Here is a 15,163-nt window from a genome sequence, read left to right on the forward strand (position 1 = left end):
AAAATTATAGAATTTCCATAATTTGGAATATAACCATAAACTAATACATTTTTAATTTAATTAATTTAATTAAATTAAATTAAGTTAGCCAGGCACCATTGAAGGAATTGAGCCTCTGTATGTACTAACAAGAAAGAATTTCCACCTGTTAGCACTGTTTATGTTCAAGGAAAGGAAAACAAAGTGAGAGAAAAAGGGTGATAAAAGGAAACATTAATTTTTAACTGTATTTATTTTTTATAAAGATTGCAATTTTTAGAAAAGTAATATATTCATGAATTATATAACTCATTTAAAATTAGTTCTGTACCTGAATGCTTCCTTCTGTATCAAGAACTTCAGCAACAGGAACTGACTGGATAAACTGCATGAAGCCTGCACAGAAATATATGCATTGAATTAAGCACAACTATTGATTAAGCAATAAAGAGAATGGTTCTACTAAGAATAACCCTCATTTTCAAATGCATACACTACATACCTGAACAACTTAAAGAGGTCTCTAAACAATATACTTAGACTGGCATTTAAGTCACAGGAACTGTAAGAAAACTTTTCTTTCAATTAAGCTGATTTATCTGTATGTTTCTCCAGGCCAGTTTCCATTACTGTATACAAGGAAAAGAAAATAATAGCTAAGCTTCCTAAATTGGGCACAAAAATTTCTTCTTTCTGTACTTTTGTAACATATACCAATTAAAAATATTCCTAATTTAAAATCACTTTAAGAAATCTTAAGTTACGTAATATCAATTGCCTAAGCCTAAAACTGAGTTATGTTTATTGGCTTTTTTAATCTAATATTCCATTTTCCAACATTTCCTAGAAATGACAGAAGAAGAAAGTATAAAACCCTTAGAGTACCAAAAAGAAAGGGAAGAGGACATTACATGGGAGAACAAGGAGAAAAGGTAAGTGTAGTAAGTCTAGAGACCACAACAGTAGTATAAAACAACAAATCTATGAAAATATCAAAGTTGAATGAAGGAAACTACTGTATACTCCTTTAGAGTACGAAAAGTCTCATTCATTGCTGGATTACAAACAGGGAATAGTCTGCATTAATTCACTTGAAAGATATTGTCTTTCTCCCATGTAGTAAATACTTGGCCACGTAAAAAGCATAGCTTTGACCCTGCCTTTATAGACTGTACAAGCTGCAAGTCTTACTGGGATAAATACTATGAAGAAAAGGGTTCTATGAAAGAGAAAAGTGTAGGGAGACATAAATCACCACAGAGATCAGAGGGCATCAGACATTTGGGCCATGTTTTGAAGGATAATGAAAGTTAATTGATAAAGCTGTGGAGGAATGGATGCTAAAGATGATGACCAAATCATACATGAAAACTGTAAGGCTGAAAAGAGCATGGTGTGTTTGAGAAAATGGAAGGTGGCCCGTGTGGCTAACGCCTGGGAAACAAGGGGGAGACTGGCAAAAGAGAGGCTTGAGAAACAGGCACAGGAGTGTGTCACAGCAAGCCAGAACTTGTGAACCAAGCTAAGGCTTTTGTGTTTGTCCAAAGAGCAAAAGGAAGTGAATAAATCAATTTATGCAGGATAGTCAAAGAACATAAGTACACTTTAAACAAGATCATTCTTTTTTTAAAATTTTTTTTAAATTTATTTGAGAGAGAGAGAGAGAATGAGAGGGAGAGAACATGAGAGGAGAGAGGTCAGCAGGAGAAGCAGACTCCCTACTGAGCAGGGAGCCCGATGTGGGATTCGATCCTGAAACTCCAGGGTCATGACCTGAAGCCAAAGGCAGACGCTCAATCAACTGAGCCATCCAGGCACCCAACAAGATCATTCTGAGAGAAAAATGAGAAGAGGAATTATCCCACCAAAAAGATTTGAAGTTGGCCAGGAGAAGAGCAGGAAAACTAAAACAGATACTTTTGTTGTTCCCAGGTACCTAAGGTGGAAGCTCTGAGAGTAACAAGACTAAGGAATTTACAACGGGTTTTAGGTAAGCATTCCTAAGGAATCGTCTATCAAATTTCCAGAGGTTATTCCATCCTAGAAAGACTTAGATGCCATAAATCTGTATTAAAAAAATTAGTTAGTAAGGCATCATCATTTGCTGAGTGGCTTTTTTAAGCAGAGCACAATACAAAGCCACTTTGCATCATAGTAACTCTCAAATGATGATTCAGGACAAAAATTACTATGTAAGAAACTACTGTGAATTGTAACCGGTTTTGAAGGCAAATAAATACAGTACAAAGGTGTTAATTTTTCCTTACAGATATGCTGTTTAATGTTTTTAAGAGGAAGCAAGGGAGAAAAGGAAAGAGGCACAATCAGTCTTCAGTGCTACAAATGAATTCAATCTCTAATGTTCTTAACTTTCAATTAAAAGAGGAAAAGCAGCCTCATTGGATGCTGAAATAAAAAACCATGGTGTAACATAAACTTACCATGTTTTGTACTGGTGGCTAATACCTTGTAGGGTGTTAACTTCAAATCCAGATTTTCTTTCCGTAGCAGCTTTTGATCAAAAGATAAAATATGTTAACCAAATATAAAGACTGTTCTAAAAAGTTTTGTAGGCAAGTATTGTAATAGCTTAATGTAAGAGATTTAGGCAATAAATCTAAATTGAAATTTAACTAAATTAATCAGTTAATTTTACTTTGATCATTGAAATAAACTTATTAAGCACTTACTTGATGGTATGCCAATTTTTTTTATCTTATTCTAAATTACTGTTGATAGATTTCAATGAACAGTAGGGTTCCTCCAACTCATTTAAGCGGTTCTCTCTAGTCACTAAGTATTTCAGAACTCACAAAAAGGAAAATGAGGGCAAATATGTTCCTTTTAAAGATGGGCAGGGATGCAATTTAAAGAATAAAAAGAAAAAAATAAAGAACAAAAAGATCTAGCAAGAGGAAGGGAATTACTAAACATGACATCGAAAGAACTTAGCTGAGAAGAAAGTTTTAATAAAAAGAAATGCATGCAATTTCATTTAATACTCATCACAAGAGTCACTCTGCAGTGTACAAAAACAACTATACTTGTTCAAGGTCAAGTAGAAACTGCTGAGCTTCCTAGGATTGCACCTGAATGTTAAAAATACTTCTGAGTCCATACACAGTGTATACACTAAACCACAGTTTTCCAAAATTAAAAAATGTTCCCTGCCAACATAAGGTTATATAGTCACCTTGTCCATGAGTGAAATGATTTGAAGAATAAGTTGATCTTGCCGTAAATCATCCCCATGTTTAAATATAACTGGGTATTTGCCGCCATCTTCTGTCTTAAAGAATAACTGTGCAGGCATAAGAGCACTCTGGAAATAAAAAATATTGTTTTCAAATTTGGATATAAATTAATGCACGAAGATTTACTATACACAGGAGGAAATGGTGACCTGTAAGGTAAACAAGTAAGTTACCAGAACCTAAAGAAACAAGATGGGCTGGCAGCAAGAAGTAATTAGATACCTTGGAGAAAACAATGAGCAAGCTACCAGACAGAAGATTACACGGCACAAAGAACAAGAGTTCTAGGGTTAGTGACAGAAATCCAAGTTCCACCAGATACTTGCTGGGTGATCTCTCATGTGTTCTTTAACCTGTCTCCTCACTTGTAAAATAAAGATAACTTTTCCTCTGCACAGTTCCTAAGACATGTGACAGAGCAAATACAGTAAAATGTTAAGAAAAGTCAAACAGTAGTTATCTAGTTGTTCACTGTGTAATTCTTTACTCTTTGTTGTATGCTTGAAAACTTTCCTATAAAATGATGGGGTAAAAGGTGTCAAAAAATGCTTCAGTGAGTTTATGTTTAGAAATATAACCCCTTTTGGATTAAAACTCTGAATTTTAAATTATCTTCAATTTAGAGTATCCTTTTATCACCCCAAGCAAAAAATGTATTTTGTAAATTACCTCAAAAGCATTTGTGACCCCAAAATGATTAAGAATTACTATGACAGAGTTATGTAGTAAATGACCTGGAACCATTAATCCTAAACTCTAACCCAGAATTTTTAAGAATGCTTACATACTTTAAGGATTGTAAGAAAAACAAACAGAAAGACTGGCAATCAGGATCAAAAATATGTCTCATGATAGTTTACTGACCATCCACTTTGTGCATTTAAGACGTAACTATAATACTACACACTTAAGAAGAAAATGGGTCCAGAATCCACCCAACAATAGTGGCAGATGTACACTCCTATACCACACTCTTACAACTCCTATTCTGTCTTAAATATTTTTTTCCCATCTTGTTTCCAAAAAATGGTATAAAACTACCTTTTTGATTTACTGCTCTTTTTTTTTTTAATTTATTTATTTGATAGACAGAGATCACAAGTAGGCAGAGAGGCAGGCAGAGAGAGAGGAAGGGAAGCAGGCTCCCTGCTGAGCAGAGCCCCACGCAGGGCTCGATCCCAGGACCCCGAGATCACGACCCGAGCCAAAGGCAGAGGCTTTAACCCACTGAGCCACCCAGGCGCCCCTGATTTACTGCTCTTGATTAGTCCTCAGGGAATGAGAATATTAGAAGCTGGTCTTGTTTGAGAGTTCCAGCCCAAAGGAATACCAGTCATACACATGTATGCCAGTTGTTACATGTCTGTGTGTAGCTTTTAAATCTCAGCTTCCAGTGGGTTCTAAAAACACAAGCTAAGAAATATTTGCATTTTATCTCCTGCTCCAGTGCTTTTCAAATTGCAGGTTATAATCCATGAATGAGTTTTAAAACCAAGTAAACAAGTTGCAAGTTATATTTAAAATGTAATACACCAGAAAAATTCTTAAAAGAATAGAAAATATCAGAGTCTATAACATGCAAAAAGGTTCAGCGCTACGTTAAAAACTTATGATTCAGTTGTGTGAGCTGGGATGCCACAGGTTGCCTTTAAACACATCCTTGAGAAGAAATCGAAACTACTTCTTACTATAGTCACACCCCTTTTTATATTTGTAAGTAGTTGTCCTATAAGCTCTTTCATTTCTGGTACAAAGTAATATTCCTGCGCAACATATGCCCTTCCACCACTAGAATCACAAAACGTAAAACACCATGTCTCAGAGACCTTTCTTTATGATGTCCAACAGAAAACGATGCTTCACAGATAATGATGCCCACCCAGTACTTTGGCCCAACTGGAGAAAGTGGTTACCATCAGCTTTTTCTAAATATCCAAGTTGTGGCCAACCAAAAGAAGCTTGGCATGCTATCAAGGACTAAAAAGAATTACTACTTGAAAACACAAGAAAAAAATTTAAGTCACAGTAATAAATATCAGAGCAAGAAATGTTAAAAAGGTTAACCGAGACTATAACCATATGAACTTATGAAAAGAATAGGTAATATAAGTTTTGCAATTTTAAGTTTTTTTTTAAAAGCTTACGTTGAAAAAGTAGGTTTGGGTCTAATAAAAAATTCGAAGAATTAAAGATTAAAAACAACCCACAGGTAAAAAAAAATATTTGACACATTTCATATAAAAGTATCTATAGGGAAATCAAAACACAATGATTAAAAAAAGGTAATTTTTTATCTAGCACTTACTATATCAAACAAAATTACAGATATTATCTGCATTGTAATCATTTTTGAAGGGAGTACCTCTGTTTTTGCTTTACAGAATTAGGTTCCAATCATATACATTAGAGATCCATCACAATTACCTTAAATAGTGTAGCTGTTTCTGGGATTATTCCTCTAATTTTCACCTGAGGTTCTAAAGGCAATGGGATAAGTTCCACATCTGACAAGTTCATCTTTTCATTGTCTCCAAGCAATGCCTGTAGTCTCTCATTCTAAGAGAACAAATCAGAAAGAACTGATTACGTTAAAATGAAAAAGAAGTTTATAAACACATGATAAAGACATAAAGACTACTCTTATTAACTTAAAATGTCTCCAAAGCACCATAAAAGTAACACAAAGCAGACAGTGCACCCCTAAGAGACAAGCACTCACACTCAGAATCTGCCTGACGAGAGCAGTGGCACACTTCAAGAGGAGCGACTTGACTGTGAAGAGGGAGATTTACACAAGGTTAGGCAATACATTTCTCTTGCTGCAGCTGAGAATAAGGAATACACTCATGCCAGATTTTAAAACTCCATTTCTGTTTTCGAAGGATGTGTGAAGCCACAAAGAGAAATTCATTTCATTTGAAGCTTAATTTTATACGATGAAATATTAAGCAAGAATTTCAGTATGTTGCTCCAGGGCATATTTCAGGTTTAAAAAGTAAACAAGTCACTTGGAGGAACTTGAACCCTACATTTTACTGTTCATTGGATCTGTCTGATCAACTTTTCCTAAGAATATTATCATTTATTTTCTTCAGCTCACATGCATACTGCCACTGAGTCAAGAATTCAGAAACTGAAAATTTCAAGTCACATGGCTTTGTCATGTAGCAGCATCTATACTGCATAGATCAAGTCCTTCCAGTCAATTTCAAAAGAACAATCCACTTGAAAGCTTCAAGAGTCTTGCATTCTTTTAACAGGTGTGTTTGTTCTTTAAAGGGGAAAACCTGACCTGCCGATCCTAGCAACATAAAGCACTTCAACTGTAAAGCTACTGAGAGGATGCGGTGTCACAGGAGCAAACTCTGCAATCAGTAAGGTGGAAGTTCAGAAAAATCATGTTCCCGGGACCACTAAGACAGAAAGTCAGATTCTTCACCTGCAGTAATATTCCAGTTCTTCCTCTGAATTGCAGAAAGTCCAAGTTAAGGTCAACTGAAAACCGGTACAAACTTCTACACAGCCCTTATAAAAATCAGTAAATCTACTCCCTAACCCAATGTATGATCAGATATACAAATATGAAGTAATGTTAATTAACCTGAATTTCAAGTTAATCCTATCATGACCAATTTCTAATTGATGTACTAATAAACAATAAAATAACCAGAAAACAGATCAAAGAAGGGTGAGAAATCCAGCCACTTCTCACCACATCCACTGCTATAAGCCCTGGGCTCCAAGCTGCCCTCACTTCTCAGCTTAACTACCGCAGTAGCCTCCTGACGGCTCTTCTTCTTCAACTTTGCCTCTTACAGTCTCTTATCAAAAACAACTAGAGTCGGGTTTTTTGCTGCTAAAACCAAAGTCTGGTCATGTCACTCTCTTCTTCCAAACCCCCCAAAGCTTCTATGTGAACTCAGTGTTTAAGTTAAAGTCCTCGTGATGGCTTACAAGGATATGTACTCCAATTCCCTCTTATCTCTGTCCTCAGTCCTCCTCTCCTACTACTCACCCCCGCCCATTCTCCCTCCACTCCACATGCACTGGGCTTCCTCCTAGTTCACAAATATGTCATGCACACAACACACATACGCTCTCACATGAGGCTTCTGTCCTTACTATTCCTCTGGCTGGGATAGTCTTCTCTAGATATGCCCATGGCTTGCTCCCTCACCTACTTCAGGTCTTTGTCCAAATGTCAACTTCCTAGTGAGGCCTTCCTGACCACGCTACTGAGAGGTAAAACACTGCCTTACTACTCAAACCCAGCACTTCCAGCTTCCTGTTTCTGCTTTATTTTTCTCCAGAGTATACAACAGTATCTACTCTATATTTCACTCACTCATTCTATTTAATTTCTCCTCCAAAGCTCCGTAAGAACAGAATTTTTTTAAAGATTTTATTTATTTATTTGACAGACAGAGATCACAAGTAGGCAGAGAGGCAGGCAGAGAGAGAGAGGGGGAAGCAGGCTCCCCGCTGAGCAGAGAGCCCGACTCGGGGCTCGATCCCAGGACCCTGAGATCATGACCCGAGCGGAAGGCAGAGGCTTAACCCACTGAGCCACCCAGGCGCTCCAAGACAGAATTTTTATATTCACTGCTGTATCCCCAGAACCTGAAGAAGTATTTGGATGCAGTAGGCATGCAATACATTTTTACAAAAAAATAAATGATTGTCACCTAAAGAATCAAAAAGTGAAAAGAGAATATTTAACATTTAAAATGAAAGCTTAAAAAAAAAAAAAAGAAAGCTTTAACTAAAATTTTTTTAAAGATTTCATTTATTTATTTGAGAGAAAGAGAGAGCTCATGCCCATGAGCGGGGGGAAGGGGCAGAGGGAGAGGGACAAGTAGACTCAAACCCAAGACCCTGAGATCATAATCTGAGCCAAAGGCAGACACTTAACTTACTGAGCCACCTAGGCACCCTAATTAAATTTTTAGAAAGTATTGATGGAAATGCATTTTTACTGAACTCCAATATCTAGACTCAGACCTCTTTCAACAGAATTCTTCCTAAACTACAGGTCAACACAGGAAAATACTATTGTAAAAACTTTATCATTTGTTTTACCCATGTTACTAATAACTCACAGATAACGTTCCTATATATCTAATGCTGCTGCATTCACCATGACATGTTTCTCCCAAACTCATTACGGATGTTGGGGGGATGGAAAAGTGCTACATGTAATTTCAAATTCTTAGCAGTAGTGAATTCATCGTTACTAATAATAACACAAATAATAGTAGTAGACAGCCATCTTGGCATTTCTCCATGGTGCCAGGGCTTGTTTCTAGTAAATCTACATTAACAAAATTGTCTTTTAACACATCATAAAAAAAAAAGAAAGAAAAATGTCTGAAAAGATCTTTAGCCCAAAGATTGAGACTATATTTAGGACTGTCTGGTTTAAAACAGGATGTGTGGCAGAAACAAAATTTATTTTGGGAAGCTTTAAGTGATACCTTAAATGGGCATACAGCTAAAACTGAGGTGTAGCCAGATTCATGTGAGTGACAAATAGAAGAGCATGCCACACAAACACAAACTGTTTAAACATATGCCCACATTGACAGTCACAGGGACCTCACTGCTGCAGGTGGGTGTGTGGGATCACACTGCTTCCTCACACAGGCATCTATCAGGAGAGGGGCTCCAGAATGAACAGCAGTAGGGATTTAGCTATTTAACCATGGTTTCTTATTTTTTTCACAGCAATGACAAAAAAAGTCATCTCAAAGTTTCTCTTCAGCCTATTTTCTCCTTCTTAACTTTGTGAACATTATTTTTTGCACATACATCTAGTAGTATTTCTCTTTAGACCTGATCCCCTGCCTTTGAACTCCTGACTCCATTTTTCACTTTTTTTTCTCTCCACTTTCCTCTCAGAAATCTGCAGAACAACAGTAAAATGTGTTGTGCTCCTTCACAAAGGTCACCAAGAAAGACCTGCCTACGGTGGGATTAGTTAAAGAGAAGATATCAAGTGAATTCTTTATACCATTTGGGCTAATGATGAGGGAAAATGACATATGAAGAACAGATACTCAGCAAACAGAAGCCTTATTTGAGAGAAAGATCCATGTCCTAGCCATTAGAACAGAAGCAAAACCAGTGCTGTTACTAAAAATTAATTGTGCCACCCTGGGCAAGTCACATTGGACCTTCATTCTCTCAGAGTAATTCCATTCTCCATGATCTGCAGAGGTTCTTTCCACATCAAACACATTATATACTAAGATGCTAAAATTTTAAAATGAGACCCAATAAAGCATTACAGATTAATAATATGGACTTAGAATGCCTGGGACCAAACCCCAACTGTAATACTTACTAGCTGAGGATGCTGGACAAATTACTTAACCCCTCGAACCCTCATACACTGTTGGTGAGAATGCATAATGGTGCAGCCACTCTGGGAAACAGTATGGAGGTTCCTCAAAACCTTAAAAGTAGAGCTACCCTATGACCCAACAACTGCACTATTAGGTATTTATCTAAAGGATACAAATATAGTGATTCGAAGGGGCACAAGCATCCCAATGTTTATAGCAGCAATGTCCACAATAGCCAAAATATGGAAAGAGCCCAGATGTCCATCAACAGATGAATGGATAAAAAAGATATGATATATGTGTGTATACACACACACACACACACACACACACACACACAAAGTCATCAAAAAGAATGAAATCTTGCCATCTGCAACATGGATGAAACTAGAGGTTATTAGGCTCAGCAAAATAAGTCAATCAGAGAAAGACAAATACCGTATGATTTCACTCATATGTGGAATTTAAGAAACAAAACAGACGAACACAGAGAAGGGAAGGAAAAATAAGATGGAAATAGAGAGGGAGGCAAACCATAACAGACACTGAACTCTAGGAAACAAACTGAGAGTTGCTGGAGGGAAGGTGGGTCAGGGGATAGGGTAACTGGGTGATGGGCATTAAGGAGGGCACCTGATGTAATAAACACTGGGTGTTACATGCAACTGATGAATTACTAAATTCTACCTCTGAAACTAATAATACAGTATATGTTCACTAAACTGAATTTAAATAAAGGATTTTCAAAACATTACTTAACCTCTTTCCCACTATTTTTTATAATTGAGATAATAGCATCTAACTTACAGAGTAGTTGTGAGGACTAAATCAATATACATATATGTACATACACAAATTCATAAAACAGGATCCTGTATGTAATCAGTGCTTGTAAGTCTCCCTATTGCTATAATTACATAAGAATTTCATAAAATATATCAACCCAGAGAGACAGTACCAAAACTCAGTATTTTATGATACTGAAACATCATTAGTAATAAACAAAAAGCAAAGCCCATAGGTTTACCTTTTTCTTACGATTTCCGCTTTCACGCTGCACTGCCTTCATTAGATGCACCAACCGATCTACAAACGTCTGCTGTGCAGCCAGCAAAGAACGCATAACTCTGACAGACTTATCACCCTGAAGGGATTCAAAGGAAAGGAAAATTAGTTCTGTGTAGCATAATGATCAGGGTTTCTTTAATAGCATGGGTGATCTTTATTTATTCTTCTAATAGCTACAAACTTCAATACAAAGTGAAATTGAAAAAGATTAATTATCTTGATTCAGAGATAATGAAAAAAGCTGCTGGCTTATTTAAACACTGCCAACTCTTCCACAGTTGAAAACTATCTGAGCCTTCAGCAAATACTGATCTATCAAAAATAGCACTTTTTTTCACATACAACCATGTGATAAGAGAATTTGTTCACCCAAAATGCATTCACTCATTCACTCAATAAATATCTGGAAGCCTATGATGTCTTCAGAAATGCACTAGGCGTATGGCAGAAACAATATCATCTTCAAGGAACTAAAAAATCTACTGGAAAAAAAAAAAAAAGAAAAGCATTCTCAAATAGTACCATAATGCATGCTTGCTTAGTAAAATATAAGTCATAAAAATTAAATGCCATAAAGTCTTATGCAGTGAATTCCCAGTTCATAAAATATTATAAAATACATTTTCTCACTTAATCTTCCCAATTACACTGATAAGGGTGGCTAGGCAACTGTTATTATCCTCATTTCAAAGGTGAGGAAATTTAAGCTCAGAGAAAATGAAATTTCTTCACAGAATAACAAAAACTGTAAATGCAGAACTAAGGTTAGAAGAGAAGACCAACTACTTTATCTGCCAATGGGTGAATGCAGAGAAGCTCTAAGCTCTGAGAACTATAGAAAAGTTTAGTCTCCAAGATTTCAATAAGATGAGATTTAAAGTAGTAAAAACATGAAACATGTTTATCTGCAGTTGCAGATAAAAGATGCTATGAAGTTAATTATTTCTGTAGCAAATCACAGATCAGTGCTGTGAGGGTCCTCACTGCCCCTGCACCCTCTGCTGGCTGAACTGTGCCACAGCACTTTAAGAATCACAACACCAAAGAGGAAAAAATGGTTTTACATAGATTCTAAAAACCGTTTAAGAAGCAAAATATGTTACGTAGTAAGTACCTGCAATATGAGCATTGTCAGATTTCTGAAAATGTACCTAGTCTTGATAAACAAAATGAGAGGGAAGAAATAAAAGAGCAAAGCTTCGGAACTTGTTCCATATATAGGCTTATTTCATTAAATAAGAGGTCAACAAACTTCCTATAAAGAGCCAAGGAATAAATACTTTAGGTCTTGTTGTCCATACAGGTTTCCATTTCAATTATTCAACCACTACTGTACTACATAAGTGGCCATAAATATATGAAAACAAATGAATATGACCATGTTCCAATAAAATTTTATGTAGGAATACTGATATTTGACTTTCATATGTCACAAGATATTCTTTTTCTTCTTTTTTAACCATTTAAAACATAAAAACCACTCTTAGCTCATGGGACATAACAAAACATGCAACAGGCCATATCTGGCCCATGCCTGGTGTTTTTGCCAACACCCATACGAAATGGTTACCTTCAACAATGCTTGGCTAAATCGTCTCATTACATTCAAGTACATCTCATGGGTCTTTGGGTCTCTTTGCTGAGTGTCTTGATCTTCACATTCCACAATCACATACCTTAAAAATATGTTAAGTCATTCATAAGAGGTGAAATAAGAGTCAGATTCATTTTGTAAACATTTCTACTTTCCCACTCAATCAGGCTAGTTCATATTTGCAAAAATAAATAGAAGTAATGAAACATACTTTTCATCACTCTTTTAAAAGTGAAAAATTAGGGCACACACATAACCATTTATAAAAGGTAAATTAATAATAATAATGCCTTAATTTGTATAATATCCTAGAGTCTCTAAAAAGTTTGGGATCAAAAGAAGCATTTTCTCCTAATACGTTATGAGGTACATACAGCATTACCATATTCAGAAATCATCTAAGCTCACATATCTACCATGTAACTCACAAACAATATTTTCAAAATCTATGTAGTCCTTCTGTACAGCTCTCTTATTCTGAGAACTTCTCTGAAGCTACTTCTCATTAATATACCTCTGCAAAATGAATACAATTTTAAATTTTTTTTTCCCATCCAATCTCCCCATTTCTCAAAAATCCATGTATAATCTCCCATTTGTGTATCATAAAATTGTGGTTTTAGAGGGGTAAAGAAATTTTAAATATATTCTTAAACCTGGACTGCTTCTACAAGTACCAAATCTTATAGCCAAGGATTTGAATTAGATCATAGAGGCCAATGTTCTCTAACTGTTCTGATAGCATCAAGCCATACTAACAAACATATTTTATATCACAACTCAGGACACACAGCCACATGTGTGCACACAGATGCCCCAAAACAAAAAAGCTTCACAAGACAATATTCTATGTTATTATTTGCTACTCTCTTCTATTTCATTTTTCCTTAAATAACAAATACTAGATTGTGAGCCTGTAAATTGATTTCAGTGGATCATGACATGCAGTTTGAAAAACACAGATCTATCTAGACCAACTTGCTTATTTCATCAATAGTGAAACTTAAGAGGGGTTGTGCCTTGGCCACAGCACAATAATTAGTTGACTGTAGACCTGAAATCACAGCCCAGGACTTTGGGGCTCCTGGGTCAGAACCCTTTCTGTCTTGCTAAGCTTACCCTCACCCTGTTTTATCTTTAAAAATCACATGAAACTTTTCAACTCCCTAATCTGATAATGCTTTTCAAATCTCAAGTCACAGCCACTTAATTATTTTCTTTTATATTATTTCTGGGAAAAAGTATAGTGTGCCAGTAGAAGGTGATGTTCATAAGAGCAGAAAGCTTACCTGCCTTGTTTACACTATACCCTCAGCACTTCCAGGCCTGGCTCATAACACTTAATAGGCTATTGCTGAATGAATGAATGAATGACTCAAATCTCATCGATATAGCCATTATCTCAATGCTGATAATTCTCAAATATGAATATATATCCCTTTAATCATACCAAAAGTCTGACTTTGCATTTCTTCACGTCCTCTTACATTCAGCCATCCTAATTTTCAAGCAGCATACTCCTTTTCCAAGACACTGTCATTTTTACCTGAACCTGTGTAATACTGAACTTAAATGTTATATGAGTTATTTTTCATTCTCTATTGATTCTACCAATATTCCAGTCATTTGGACTGGGAATCCCACTGTAGCAGGGTTTGCAAACTCAAGTTTTCTCAAAAATCAGGTAGGAAACATAAATGTTTAAATCACCTGAATACAAAAAAAAGAGAGGCGAGGCAGTAGCCAGACCAGAGAATATAAGCCCTACCCAAAATCAGCACTGGCACTTTGTGTTTCATTTGTGGTCCATGCATGTAGAGCCAAGCCCAGCTCCATTCCCTTGCTTCAAACATCTAAACTCAATTAGTCACCAGACTGTGTTGACTTTTTCTTCCCTACAAAATGCCTCTTACCATGGCTCTGTACTACTATCCAGTCCCATCTGGAATCAACCAGCAGATAACCTATTACCTGGCCTCTCCAACTATAACAAGAAACCTGTTATTGCTCAATAAAATCATCCTAAATTTTTTTTTCTTTAAACTATCTTCATAATGTCCCACCTCTATTAACACCAATGATTCTCTTATCTACCAGTTTAACATAGATTTTGTGGCCCCAGCATCGGATTCAAACTTCCACTATCCTCAATTTATGCACACACACTGCAGTCAGGTCAGGTCCCTAACCACTCCTAGTATATGCATCCACTTGGTACTTTTGCTCAGGTTGCAATGATGTTCAGAAATACCTTCCCATCTCCTACTCACCCTTCAAGTACAGGAGACATTTTATCTCTTCTAGGAAGTCTCCACAGACCCTGACAAGTCTCTCCTTCTCAGACTTCCTAGAAGAAGCCGAGGAGACAACTTGTGTTGAAGTTACCAAACTGTTTCACATTGTTTAACTCTTAGTTCCCCTCATATGTTATAAAGAAACTGATGCCACAGGCCACATCTTAAAATTTTTCAATAGCCCCTGACATACCCATAACAGTCTTATACACAGAAATATTTTAAGGGTTCAAAAAAGTAAAACCTTTCCTCTCTTGACTTCCCACTATGAAGGTTTACCATACTAGCAGCTGTTTAAAGCCCTAGAGTTGTATAGCCTAGAATTCTCTGTAAAGTAGAATGAGGAATTGAACCATGACACTATTTCTACCATATCATGTTCCCAAAAGGAGTTCTAAGCCAAAATTTCAAGAAGACATTCTTGAATCTTGAATCAAGAAAGCGTTCTAGAGGGGCACCTGGGTGGCTCAGCTAGTTAAGCATCCAGCTCTTGACTTCGGCTCAGATCATGATCTCAGGGTTGTGAGATCAAGCCCTGCATCAGGCTCCATACTGGGCATGGAACCTGCTTAAGATTCTCTCTCTCCCTTTCTCCCCACTCTCTGAAGGGAAGGAAAGGAGGAAGGAAGT

General features: G+C 36.4%; 1 protein-coding gene across 1 annotated transcript in view; it reads right to left on the reverse strand.

Annotated features, from left to right (window-relative positions):
* Positions 1-15,163, reverse strand: part of PIK3C3 (phosphatidylinositol 3-kinase catalytic subunit type 3) — a 138,431-nt gene that overhangs the window by 50,651 nt on the left and 72,617 nt on the right. Inside the window, exons 14-19 of the mRNA XM_080821014.1 lie at positions 12,216-12,321; positions 10,605-10,721; positions 5,658-5,789; positions 3,173-3,301; positions 2,421-2,490; positions 311-375 (exon numbers count right to left, since the gene is read on the reverse strand). Of these exons, the coding sequence (XP_080677140.1) occupies positions 311-375; positions 2,421-2,490; positions 3,173-3,301; positions 5,658-5,789; positions 10,605-10,721; positions 12,216-12,321 (619 nt within the window). The remainder of the gene's footprint in view (positions 1-310; positions 376-2,420; positions 2,491-3,172; positions 3,302-5,657; positions 5,790-10,604; positions 10,722-12,215; positions 12,322-15,163) is intronic.

This window comes from Martes martes (genome assembly GCF_963455335.1).
Source record: "Martes martes genome assembly, chromosome: 13".
NCBI classification, from domain to species: Eukaryota; Metazoa; Chordata; class Mammalia; order Carnivora; family Mustelidae; genus Martes; species Martes martes.